The sequence below is a fragment of the Capsella rubella genome, unplaced genomic scaffold, assembly GCF_000375325.1.
Source record: "Capsella rubella cultivar Monte Gargano unplaced genomic scaffold, Caprub1_0 scaffold_5, whole genome shotgun sequence".
Taxonomy (NCBI): Eukaryota; Viridiplantae; Streptophyta; class Magnoliopsida; order Brassicales; family Brassicaceae; genus Capsella; species Capsella rubella.
Window position 1 is genome coordinate 4,539,290 of NW_006238919.1, and position 13,134 is coordinate 4,552,423.

The window sequence follows — 13,134 nt, forward strand, 5'->3', positions numbered from 1 at the left end:
TTGAAGGGTACATGTATCTGAGGCGATGTGGTTTGTTGCGCCGCTCTCCATGTACCATGGAGAAACGTTCGGGTTAGTAAGCGCCATGGTGTTAAAAGCATGAGTGATTTGAGCAGGCAGCAAATTCTGCGTCACATGTGCTTCATATGCGGGTCGTGGGGGAGGTCCAAGTAAGCCCGGTTGCATCATAGAGGGTGCGCCGTAACCGGAGTATGGATATGGTGGCCATGGAGGAGGAGTGTAACTGTTTGGCCAGTAGCCGTTGTTGTTGTTGTACTAACGGCCTCCGCGACCATGGTTGCCACGACCGCCACGTCCTCGACCACGTCCGCGATGGTTTCCACCAAAAGATTGTTGTTGGCAGTTCGTTGTGGTCTGCTTAGAGCGGTTGGAGTTGTTGTTTGCAGGAGCAGCAGCGTTTGCAGTGTAAAGAAGCGTTGGTGAAGAAGAGGAGAGTGAATAAGTTGTGGCAGTTTTGATCTGCTTCTTGAGGCGATCTTTTTCGTATTGTAACATCGACCTAGTTTCAAGAAAACTTGGAAAGGGAGATTTGTGTTTGATTATGTTAAGAATACTATCAAACTTGTCGGACAAACCATTAAGGATATGCATCACCAATATACGTTCCAACACAGGAGATTCGATGTTAGCAAGAAGATCAGCAATACATTTGAGTTTCTTACAATATTCGTTGACCGTGAGATCTCCAATCACTGTGGTGCGAAGCCCATTCTCAAGCTAAAGAGCACGGGCTTCTTTGTTGTAAAAAAACAAAGCTTCAATCGTACACCAAAGATCACGAGCGGAGCATTTTGGTTTCAGCACAGTTACAAGGATCGATTCCGAGATCGTCATGTAGAGCCACATCTTCACAAGGTTGTCATGTTCCAGCCATGAATTGTCAGCCGGTGTTGGTGTCGCAGAGGTGCCGTCAATGTGACCGATAACGCCAAAAGACGAGCAGTGTGTTTCGAAAAGTTCTCGCCACACTTCATAATTGAGTTTTTCCATGTTGAGAGTTACATGAACATAAGCTTTGATTTGAATTATGGTGAATGGTTTGTCTGTTGCGATTGGTTTTGGGAGGTTTTCAGCCATGATAAAGAAACAGAGAAAAAAAGAATAGAACAGAGAAGAAGAGAACAGAAGAGGATGAGAAGAAAAAAAGAGAGAGACAGCGAAGAAGAAGATGAGGTGAATGACGGTAGAGAGAAAAAAATTTTTGTAGGGTTTATAGGGAAGAGGCTTTGATACCATGTTAGAATCGATAAAACTCCCTTGGAGTGCTCTCTTATTAGGGACTCATATATAAAGTGTTACAATTGTAACGTATGAAATTTACATTGACTAAATTTGCATTTATATTGCCTAATAGGGAGAAGTATCCTATGTGATAGGAATTGAAATATTCCATGACATATCACTAGGAGTTTTGGGCTTATCTCAGAAAGGATATATCAATAAATTTCTTGAGAGATATGGGACGATGACATGTTCCTATGCAGAAAGGTGAGACGGTTAGTCTAAAGCAATGTACGCATAATGAAATGGAACGTAAGAAATTGGAGAAGTACCCTTACGCATCTCCTGTGGGAAGCTTGATGTATGCACAGGTTTGTACTAGAACTGATATAAGCCATGCAGTGAGAATGTTAGGAATATTCCAGAGTAACACAGGAATCGCACTGGCAAGCTGAAAAGAAAGTTTTGAGATACCTTTAGGGAACAAGAGATTTCATGCTGACATATAGAAAATCAACACATCCACATATGGTTGGATTTTCAGATTCAAATTTTGGTGGATGTCGTGATTCTAGACACTACACTCTTGGTTATACGTATATCCTTTATGGAGGTGCCATAGCATGGAAAAGCCAAAAGTCGTAGTTGATCTACACACCCACCATGGAGGCTGAATAGGTCGCATGTTATGAGACTTCTATTTAGGGAACCTGGTTGCAAAATTTTGTGTCTAAGTGAACTTTATTGACAAACCTCTAAGTCTTTACTATGACAATGAAGCCGTAATATTCTTCTCGAAACATGATAGTATATCTAAAGGCGCCAAGCATATGGACCTTAAATATCTATCACTTAAGCAAGATGTTAAAATAGAAAAGTTTGTCAATAAGCATATAGGCACTGAACTTATGGTCGCAGACATATATACGAAACCATTACCGCCCAAGGCCTTCATAAAGCATGCAGAAAGTATGGGTCTTGAGGATAGCTTTCATTAAAGTTGTCTGATTATGTATAGCATATATTGACAATATTTTGAGCTCCTTATGACTTTTACATCTTTATATTCATTCTGTTTCCAATGTGTACACATTATTGTTGATTTGGAATAATGAGAACTAAATGCCTCTTTACTAAAAGACATAAAAGTAGTTAATGTTTTAGTACATGGAAGGGATCATGTTGCAAAATTATTTGTGACCGCCATGACTCTCATTGATTGTTGGATTAGCTAAGACACTTATGATGACCAAATAAAGGATTAGAAAATAACAAATTATGCCGGCTTTATGACTTCTGATTAGAAAAACATACTGGACTTAACTTACGACCAAGTGGGAGAATGTAAGAAATATTATATATTTCTCTATTATGTGGTCGTATAGTCATCAACGGAGTTTTCCGCTCGTGAACAAGTGGCAAAAATGTAAAGGGATGCACAACAAATGTGACGTAAAGACGAACGAAAAGTATCTCTGGAATAGGGACAAATGTCGCACAACCACGAAGAATTTTGAAATGACGAAAAATATCGGAGATTCGCGACAAGTGTCGCGGAACGATGACACGTATCACGGAAAGTGACACATGTCATGAAGTTGAGACATATGTCGCACATGCGAAGACAAATGTCACGAAAAGTGACACGTGTCATGATAACACGACACATGTCGTGCAAATACGTGTATGCGTGAAAAATGTCACGATTACAGACATGTGTTGATCTCCGGCGTTTTTACTTGTCACACATGCATTCTTCCGTCTCTTCCTGGATGGCGGAGCTTGGTCCCCTCTCCACCTATAAATACAAACATTTAGTCCATCATAAAGGCTGTTCGGAAAAACCGCAACATTTAAAGAAAGCCTTTGTAGGCAGGGGAAGAGAAACCAAGACTTCCGAATTAAAGATCAAGCTTCCGTTTTCCATCAAGAAACATATCAGGAAGACTTATTCGCTGCGATGACAGAAGGTACCCCGATAACCCTTCTTATGTCTTTATTATGTGATTAATTCAGATGTTTATAGATCATGGGATTTATGTAAGTGAATGTAAGTTTCACTTACAAGTGATTATTCACTTACATATCCTACTAATCCTAACATGAAAAAAGAATCATGGATAAATTATAGGTATGCATTTTTTGTGATGGCATTTGTGGATTTGCCATTTTTGCTAAAATAATATTTTAGATTTGCAATTTTTCAGGTTATGAAAATACCGATTAAACATGTGTTCTACTCGTTATGTTTGGATGTAGTCGGTTCTAATTGTCTTTAAGGTTTAGTATTTACTATAAAGTACTTATTTTAGCAAAAAAAAAAGTTCAAAAATGACAAATCAATAAGATTTTAGTAAAAATGACATATTTGCTAAATTTCCCCTATGAATGGCATTTTTCGTAAAAATCCCAAAAATCATTAGTAAAATGCAATAACGTTATGAAACTATAAAAGTGAAAACTAAAAAAGATAAACTTTTGAAAAGTAATTTATGTGGTGGTATTTTGTGAATGTTAAAACAGTTCTTTAAGACATTTCAAAAAGCTCATTAGATACTATGTTGAAGAATTAACTATGGTAGTTATACTTGTGCCACATAGCTAAACCATGAGAGGTCATTTTGAAAAAAAACGACTAGGCCCATACGAACTTGCTTGGAAAACTATTGTACCATCGAACACAAACTCATAAATTATTAATCTGGATGTGCACTTCTATGGAAACTCCTGTATAAAGATTCTATCCAAATATTTTTCAGTTATTAGACTTTGAAAGCTACTCCATCCGTTCCAAATTACAAGATTTATAAATTATTTTATTTCCATTTCATAAGAATTGTTTCTGATTTTTATTCAGCATTACTTTTCTTTAGAGCATGTTATGACAATTTGTAATCTCCAGTCCCTTTTTTATTGGTTAGTTTTTCTAATAAATATCTAATTATATATTTTAATTAAAATACCACCAGCACGTCAATCTTCGGCCTTAACACATATCCCAGTGTCTTATTTTGTTCCCTACGTATCTGTCTATTCCAATATGGATTACATATTACGTTTGCTTTTTTCTGGAGATCAAAATGGGTTCTGCCCCTGGTTGTTATGGTATATTTGGAAGGCTCGAAATGCCAAAGTGTTTGAGAACATAGATACAAGCACAATGGAAATAGTCTGGAGTGCAAAAGATGAGGCTAGAATTTGGTTTGATGCTCAGGTTGAGGATTTAAGCCACCCAAGCGAATTGGCGGAACCCCCCATGGGGAGGAAGGGGCTAGCAGATTCATTACCTTCCACATTTTACGGCTATCGATGTTTAATAGATGGATCGTGGAAGGACTCAGATACGTATGCAGGTTTAGACTGGTTCTGTCAACATGCCTAGGATCCTGCGAGAATGATGGGTGCTATGAACATCCGACGAAGTCTTTCTCCTCTTAATGCTGAAGTCAAAGCGCTGGTATGGGCTATGAGATGCATGATTGGACATAATATCAGAGACGTGATGTTCCTTACCGACCGTTCTGACTTGGTGAAGATGGTGTCTTCTCCGACTGCATGGCCGGCGTTCTCTATTTACTAGGACGACATTATCACGGACAGGGAAGAGTTTCAATCTTTTTCGTTATCTCTTGTTTCTAGGAATTTGATTGTAAAAGCGGACCTTTTGGCACAACAAGAGAGTTATTGATTTTACACATCAGGTGTTCTCCATTCTGCCCGATTTAGATATGCGTCCATTCAACGAAAGATTCCAAACGGACCAGAATGAGTTAAGCTACAAACTAAGTTGTTCTACAATCTTGGTCCATGAGAGAAGCCCAGCTAGGTAGATTCAGTGCAAAAAGAATGAAGAAAGATCAATATTCGTCCATAGCAAAATAGCATTGAATTCTCTCGATTTCTCTCTCTTACATGCACTTTATAGTTTGAATATCATCTCCTTATATGCTCTGCATGTTGAGCTATTATTATGGACGTTTTTGATGTATTTCCCCTTTATATAATGAGGTTATCTCATGAATAATAAGAATAAGCCTTTTTGATATTTTTGGAACCTTGGAGAGTGTTTAGCATTTTTCGTCAATGGTGTGTAATACCCATTGGTTTGGTTTATGGTGTGTAATATCCATTGATCAATGCATGATCTGTCTTGGTATGTCATATCCAGGGGATTTTGTCGAGAGTGATTCTCATTTTAACCCTTGAATTCGTATTAGTGTGTCATATCTAAGTGATTCAAGATCGGTAAATTAACAGTCTTTCGCAGCTCTTGTGCGACCATTCGCTCCACCATCCTTGTTCTCCGTGGCTTCACCGTCCGTTGAACCTAAGGAATATCTTTCACCATCTTAGAGTGTCGAGTCCTCGGGAGGATCATATCACTAGGGCGGCGTCTCTGGGTAATTTCCGGTAAGAAGCAGGTAGATGTGGTTGGATGTTCGAGTAAAAAGTAGTATTAGATATGTTGTAGATTTCATTTTATGTGTTTGCTATGCTAATGATAGAGATTTAATACTAACATTTTTCTCGCATAAATGGTAATACGAAAGGCAGTTTATAAGTGCAATTTAGGAATGGGTACATATTAGTGTAAAATGATAATCTAATCATGCAATAAAATTTGGCGAGTTGGTCTTGATTTGATAGTGTTTGCAGTGTATTTAGAACTCTAGATTTGGTTTGGTGGTTTGGTATTACAAAGTAAATTGGTTCGGTATAAGTAATCGAAATGACATGTGGTTGTGACAGAGATAATTAATAGAGTTCTGAAATAGAGTTGTGTGGTAGTGTAAATATTGTAAATGCAATTGACAGATAGTTTGAGCATGTATTAACTGAAAAACAGTTGAAGGTTGTATATTTCAATTTATAATATTGTTTTATATGAAATATAGGTAAGATTGTTTTTGTGACATTTTTGTGTTATACTATTTATTTGTATGAAGATAGACATGACTGCAGTTTTCATATGAGGCCTTTGTTATTAATTATATGAGTTTTTGACCTTATGATTGTTGTCATTTCCAGGAATGGCATCTCAAAGTGTTGAGAAGGGCCCGAGGTACCCTACAATGCAGTATCCTAAAGGAAAAGCTCCATTCATGAAAAGGAGCATGCACCATAACTCCACACTGGCCAGTTTTGGATATATGAAAGAGTGCATAGGTGAATATGTGTATAATGACATCCGAGATAATTCACAAGTTAGAGTTCACGTCGGGAAAAACTATGGGAACAAAAGGAAGTCAGATGAGGATGAGGCAAATGCTGATGATATTGTTCCACTACTGATGCGGAGTGCACGTCGTACAAGAATTGATATAGGGAAGTTTTTGCCTCAGAGAAACGATAGAAGAAAAAGGTGATTCTCAAACTTTTTACCCATCTAATATGTTTTTATTTCCATCTATGTGTATTGTTATGTTCTGACAGAGTTATTGGCATCCATTTGTTATGTTCTGATGGAGTTATCTTTGACGTGATTGAAGTTAACTCATGTGGCGTGGCGATTTGAAGAGGATATATACCTTTTCTAGCTAGATGAAGTAGGTTTGTATCCGAATGGATCAGTGGGAATCAAGCTCCTGCACAATTTGTTCCAAGACATCTTCCTTGGTAGTGTGGATTCAACACAATGGGAACTTGGTAAAGAGAAGGTTGCGGGTGAGAAGATGATGGAGAAGAGGAAGGAGATAGTGCAAAGTGATGATATTGTTGACCCTCCTCCAGTGAAAACAACCAAAGATTACCTTGAGAAGATCAAGAGGGCCTGTGAAGTTGAAGGATGTGACTGATGATAGTGGAGAGGAGACCGAGGCTGCTAAGATGGAAGAAGAAGGATCACTGGTCTTGAGGGAGATGTGGGACAATTGAAGATGGACTCTATGAATTCAAACTTTCGAGTGCAACTGAATATGCTAGGGACTCAAGTGAAGGAGATTGAGAAGAAAGTCACTGTTCTTGAGGGAGATGTGGGACAATTGAAAAAAGCTGAAGAGACTAAAACAAGTAAGAAGGGGAAGGAAGTGAAGCATGGGAGTTCTATGAAGATAGGGCCGACTGCTAATGATGAGTAATCTAAAACCGACGATGCTGCTGGTTCAGGGGCCAATGAAGAGGTATGAAAAGTTCTCTTATATTCTTTCATGCATTGGAACCATTCATTACAAAATATGGTAAAAGTATATTGGTTTTTTATAAAGAAGCATAGTTAGTGGCAAAACATGTGAAGCTAATTTACTCACTGAATTTTCTTCTTCTATCTTTAACTTTTAAGGGTTTCTTTTGTATTTTTAAACACATGGATACTTATGTATGTGGTATTTGCTACTTAAGTTTATGTATTTCAGATTTTCTTTATTATCCAAATGGTTGCTTTAGCGAATTATCCAGTGATGAGTAGTGTGGTTATCTGATATTTCATTCTTATCTTAATCTTTTCGTTTTAGTCTTGGACATTACTGCAGAAGCAAACATCTAAGTATGAGTTTCCAGTCTCATGTGTGGTCAAAAATCCTAGTAAGAAATCAAGACTCTCTTTGAAGGAAGCTAGTGGAGTTTCAACAAAGATAATGAGGGATCTTTCATCTGCGCCTAAAAAGAAGAGGACTGAACTCGTTACTCCTTTAAAAGACACCTTCATCTCAGGAAAGTTTCGAAGGTCACATAGTTCACCACCTCTACAGAGGAGGATTGATTTTGGGTTCAGAAATGTAGATGTAGAACGAAAAAGCCTTCCTAAAAGACTTGCGGCAACCCAACTCCATCCTTACATTGGCAATTCTGTGGTGAAACGTATACTAAAGGGGAAAAAGCTGTCACCAGCCCATTATGATCTATTTGAGAAGGTCACGACTAGATTGGTTGACAAACTCATGCAGTTTGTCGACGAAGATTTGTAAGTGCACATGTTGATGATTTTGTTATCAATAAACAATTCATCCTTTTTCTTTATTTAGTTTCACTAACATATATTGTTATCTGCCTAATAGGGTGTGTTTATTTGATGAATCAAGCTCCTCTGCCAGCTTCTACTTAAGATATTGACTCCTAAAGATTGGTGGCCTAAGAAAGATATTAACTTTGGTTGGTTGAAGGATGCGGTATGAAAATAGAGAAACCGTACCTTTCAACGCATTCGAACAATCCTCATCGCATACTCCCATGCGAAGCAATGTTTGCATATCGCATCTGCTGTCTCGTGGTATAACTTACATTTAGGGACTGTATCGATATGGAAATAGTGTTTGCATATCGCATCTGATGTCCCGTAAAATAAGTCACATATATGGACTGTATCGATATAGAAATAGCCTATAAAAAGGTGATATCCAGTGATATGCTACCCCAAACTACAACCTCAAGTGGCTCAGCAATTATAACAGCCTCATTAAAGTGTGATACGTTGTTTACAAACGTTTAGAGGTCAAGAACACCATCTTTAAAAGCACCACTACATATGAGAAATAGGCCATATGCACACCAACCATATAGGCTATATTGTGCAGATTCACCAATTAAATCCAACCGTTCTTGAGATGGACCAAATGCGGTTAGGAGGTGGATTGATTTAACATATTTGGCTGTGAGATTCTCATGTGCAAGACACCTTAACAAGAAGGGCCTATAGATGAAAGTGCGACTAGCGAGTTTACCATTGAAGAAAAATTCTTGCAAATCAACCTCTTTCAACACGATCTCGGTGTTGACGAGCTCCGTGTAAGCACGACCCGCCGCAATAAAAGGCACAAGGTAGCAAAAACAATGTTTCCTTACACGTCTTATTATGTCTGTCACCAAAAGAATATGAATGTAGGTCATTTGTAGTTTTAGGTTTCAATTCGAGAAAGGTTGTTTGATGTTCAGAGAGGATTAAACATGGGGTTATTGTTTATAGTGAAAGGGATTTTTAACCTAGTTCACCACTTTGGGTGATGACAATAAATGAAGTAGGTTGTGTGGTGGGTACTTTTTAAGTAATAGTTAAGGTTGGTGAAGAGGTTGGTGTGGTGGTTAGGTGTTTAAGTATTAGCAATTAATTGTTTATAAAATAGACTTACAGACATCTTAATAATAACACAGACTTATGCATATACGTGCTACGTAATAAATTTATGCATAGGGCGATAATTGTGTCCGAAAGAGTAATGGACATATAAATAGCGAGATAGACTTATGCATAGGGCGGTAGACTTATGCATAATGATTTAGACTATTGCTTAGCGAGATACACTTATGCACATAATACTGCTAGTACACGGCCATGTCAATATAATCACCAAAACACCAACGACATACGTAGAGAGCAAGATACATTTTACGTAATACATGTTTGTCGGTTGTGGCCAACCTCACCACATTTTGAACAAGCATTCCCTTTTCGTGGTGTCTTACGCTCTATTACAACCTCCATGACACCTTTTACTCTATTATGCTTTGGCCAGCGTGACTGAGTTCGTACAAGTGGTGGGTTGTACTTTATGCAAAGCATCTGGTACATGGATAGACTCATCCTTTGGCATCATCGATCTTGCATACCTATGGTATAGGTACTCGATCTGATAATATGGATGACACTTGGAAATTCTAGAAACCTTGGCGGATTCAGCCGTTGCTATCGCATGAATGCAAGGAGGTTTTTTAATGTCGAACATACGACATGAACACTTTTTATGTGAATATTTTTTATGTGATAGGTTTACAACATTCATAGACGAGCCGCTCCTAACTTCATATTGATGCAGATCTATCCCTTTTCCTTCATATTGCAGTTTTAGGAGTTTTAGCATATGCATTTGCATACTTTTGCATTTTGGAGTTAAAACAGGTACTCTCAGGACATTTATGAACATTCGAGGATCAGGACCCGATCGAGTGGACTGTACCCGACCAAGGTGGATACGACCGATTAATCGAGTGGAGTGAAGGACCAGATTTTCAACTAAGGCATTGGACTCGACCGAGTATCGCAGAAGGACCTGAACGAGCCCAACCTGCACCCTATTGAGCCCAATTGCAACAAACCTTTTATTTTGTCTCTATTGAACTAGGGCTTCTTTCTCTCACTATAAATAGACCTCTTTCCCTCATTTGTGAGAAATCTCGAGTTTTGATTAGGTTCTTATGCATTAGGCACCAAACTTTACAGAAACTTGTAATTTTAATATCTCTTGATCTATTGAGTTTTTGCTGTTGCTTCTTTATATTATCTTACTCCTTAGATCATTATCTGTCTGATTATGCATTATTTAGAGATTTATGGGTTTGCGTTCTTGATTATGAACTCCAGATTTGAGTAATTTTCTAGGGTTTTGAGGATGGGATAGGTTAGTGAATAATCTTAGTCTCTAGTGGTGTTTAATCTTTTGATTTAAATAGATCCCTTCTGGATTAGAGAGGAATCTTAGTATCTAGTTTTTGCATTAGCCATGTGGGATTAAATGTTAGACATTTTAGCACCCAAATGGTGTTTGATGAAATGTCTTATCCACTGATGCCAGAGATCTACTTACTTACATAAGCGGTTAGTTGTTTAAGGAGTAGATTGACATTAATGAGTTTGATCTTTATGCCTAACTATTGCATGTTTCATCAATGTGGATTGAGATTCGGAAGTGCTTTAGATTTTATAATCTTTGCCAAGAGATTGGACTGATTAGGTTAAGTGTTTCATTGTATAAGATTAGATCTATTTGAGAATGTTAAGCACCCCAATGAGATGAAGAAGATTCATTAGCCAATTAAAATCATCCTTGAGACCTTTATTCATTTGATTGTTTACTTGCTTTCCATTTCTGCTTTAATTCTGCTTCTGTAGTACTTGCATGCTTAGCTTGTATTTAGTATTGTTCTTTGATCCTTAGTTTCATTATGTCATTTACTTTTATGTATTTGAATTGATGATCCAAACTGTTAATTGCTTGGTTTAACTTGTTAGCTTCTATTGCATCCTGCTTGTTTACATCACACCAAAATTGGATCGATAAACCATTTGTACTCATTGCACTAAGGAGATTTAACTCCAAAGGATAGACAAAATCCTTGTTTTAATTTGGCGCCGTTTTCATTTGGGTGTTTGTTTGTTCCAATTAGGATTACAACACTTTCAAGATTAAGTTCTTTTTACTTCACTTACAAATTTGATTGTTTGTATGCTTGTCTTTATGGGTTTCAGGTACACACTCGACCGATCTACAGATAGACTACTTGATCGAGGTACAGATAGACTACCCAACCGAGTCACAAATCAGCCACCCGACAGAGATTGTGGTCATGTGACTGATCAAGTTCTTCTTGAAGCTTTGCATGCAAACCAGATCAAAGGGTAATCAACACTTGCTTAACTACCTTGAAAATATTGGCTACTTGACTTGGCTTGCTCAACGTCTGCCTCAAAAACTCTATCAGCAACGTGTTCAAGCAAGTGTAGACCAGCAACAAATGGAGATGGACCCTCCACCAAGAGCACCAACGCGCATTGGAGCTAGTGATGCTCCTCGCAATCACCCTACTCGTCAGAGGAAAGTGCCTCCCGTTGTTCTGAATAATAACTTTGAAATAAAGTGCAGTATGATTTCTATGATTCAAGGAAAATCATTTCATGGGCTGCCAATGGAAGACCCTTTAGCCCACCTCGATGAATTTGATTCGCTGTGTTGTCTGACTAAGATCAATTGTGTGAGTGAAGATGGGTTCAAACTCAGACTATTCCCGTTCTCCCTTGGGGATAGAGCACATCAGTGGGAGAAATAACTACACACGAGATCTATTACCACCTAGGAGGACTGCAAGAAGGCGTTCTTGGCCAAGTTTTTCTCCAACTCAAGAACAATTCGTCTGTGCAATGAGATATCCAGTTTCGCCCAAAAGAATAACGAGTCATTTTGTGAAGCTTGGGAGAGATTGATAACCCTATATTTTTATACTCTTAAGCATATGTTTTGTGCATTATTTGCATGTCTAGGTCTCTACTTCTTAGGATATCTAGTCTCTTTGCATTATATTTCGCATCTAGGATCTTTAGCATAGGGATTTGCATATCATCTGCATTTTAGAGCAGAAACACGTACACTCGGACACCGCATAGCATGGACCCGATCGAGTGTGTCCAACCCGACCAAGCGAGCACGATCGAGCACCCGGACTCACAAGAGGAAGCTGAACACGGACGAGCCGAGAGAGGACCCGAACAAGCCCAACAAGCACCCGACCGAGCTCTCTTTAAACCGACTTTGTAATTTGTTTTTTGTGTTTTAGGGCTTCCTGCCTTTAGAATAAGTAGATCTCTTATGTCATTAAGCCAAAAACGAGTTCTAATTAGGGTTTTTCTCTGTGGCCACCAAACATTTCCAGAAACTTGTAATCTTTATATCTTTTGATCTATTGAGAATTTGGAGTTGTTTCTTTATAATATCTTGCTCCTTAGATCATTATCTATCTAGTTATGAAAGATTCAAAGATTTCTGGGTTTGTGTTCTTCATGATGAACTCCATATCTGAGTAGTTTTTCAAGGGTTTAGAGGATGGGTTAGGTGATGAGGAATCTTAGTTTCTAGGGTTGCTTAAGTATAGATTTAGGTAGATACCTTATAGATTATGAGATCTTAATGTTATCTTAGCATTAACCATGTGGGATTAGATCTTAGACATTCCAGCACTTAAAAAGTGTTCAAATGGAATGTCAGATCAACTAATGCTAGAGATCTATTTACTTACCCAAGAGATTGGTTGTTAAGGAGTAGATAAACATTAATGAGCTTGTTCTTTATGGCTATTTATACTATGTTTCATCAATGAAAGTTGAGATTAGGAAGTGCTATAGATCTGATGATCTTTGCCAAGAGATTGAACTGATTAGGTTAAGTGGTTCATTGTCTAGGATTAGATCTATCT

The 13,134-nt window shown here is 38.0% G+C and overlaps 1 protein-coding gene and 1 pseudogene across 2 annotated transcripts; one reads left to right on the plus strand and one right to left on the minus strand.

Moving 5' to 3' along the window:
- Window positions 1-276: 276 nt before the first annotated feature.
- On the minus strand, window positions 277-1,098 carry LOC17886468 (annotated as a pseudogene).
- A 1,996-nt stretch (window positions 1,099-3,094) lies between these two features.
- Window positions 3,095-7,323, plus strand: LOC111830563. Of its 2 annotated transcripts, XM_023782998.1 has the most exons (3): window positions 3,095-3,212; window positions 6,271-6,604; window positions 6,732-7,323. In XM_023782998.1, the coding sequence occupies exons 1-3, from the start codon at window positions 3,203-3,205 to the stop codon at window positions 6,733-6,735; spliced, it is 348 nt and encodes a 115-aa protein (XP_023638766.1). In that variant the 5' UTR covers window positions 3,095-3,202; the 3' UTR covers window positions 6,736-7,323. The 2 variants fall into 2 exon arrangements, 1 of the variants encoding a protein (XP_023638766.1); XR_002833976.1 differs by lacking the exons at window positions 6,271-6,604; window positions 6,732-7,323 and adding an exon at window positions 4,457-4,939.
- The last annotated feature ends 5,811 nt before the right edge of the window (window positions 7,324-13,134 follow it).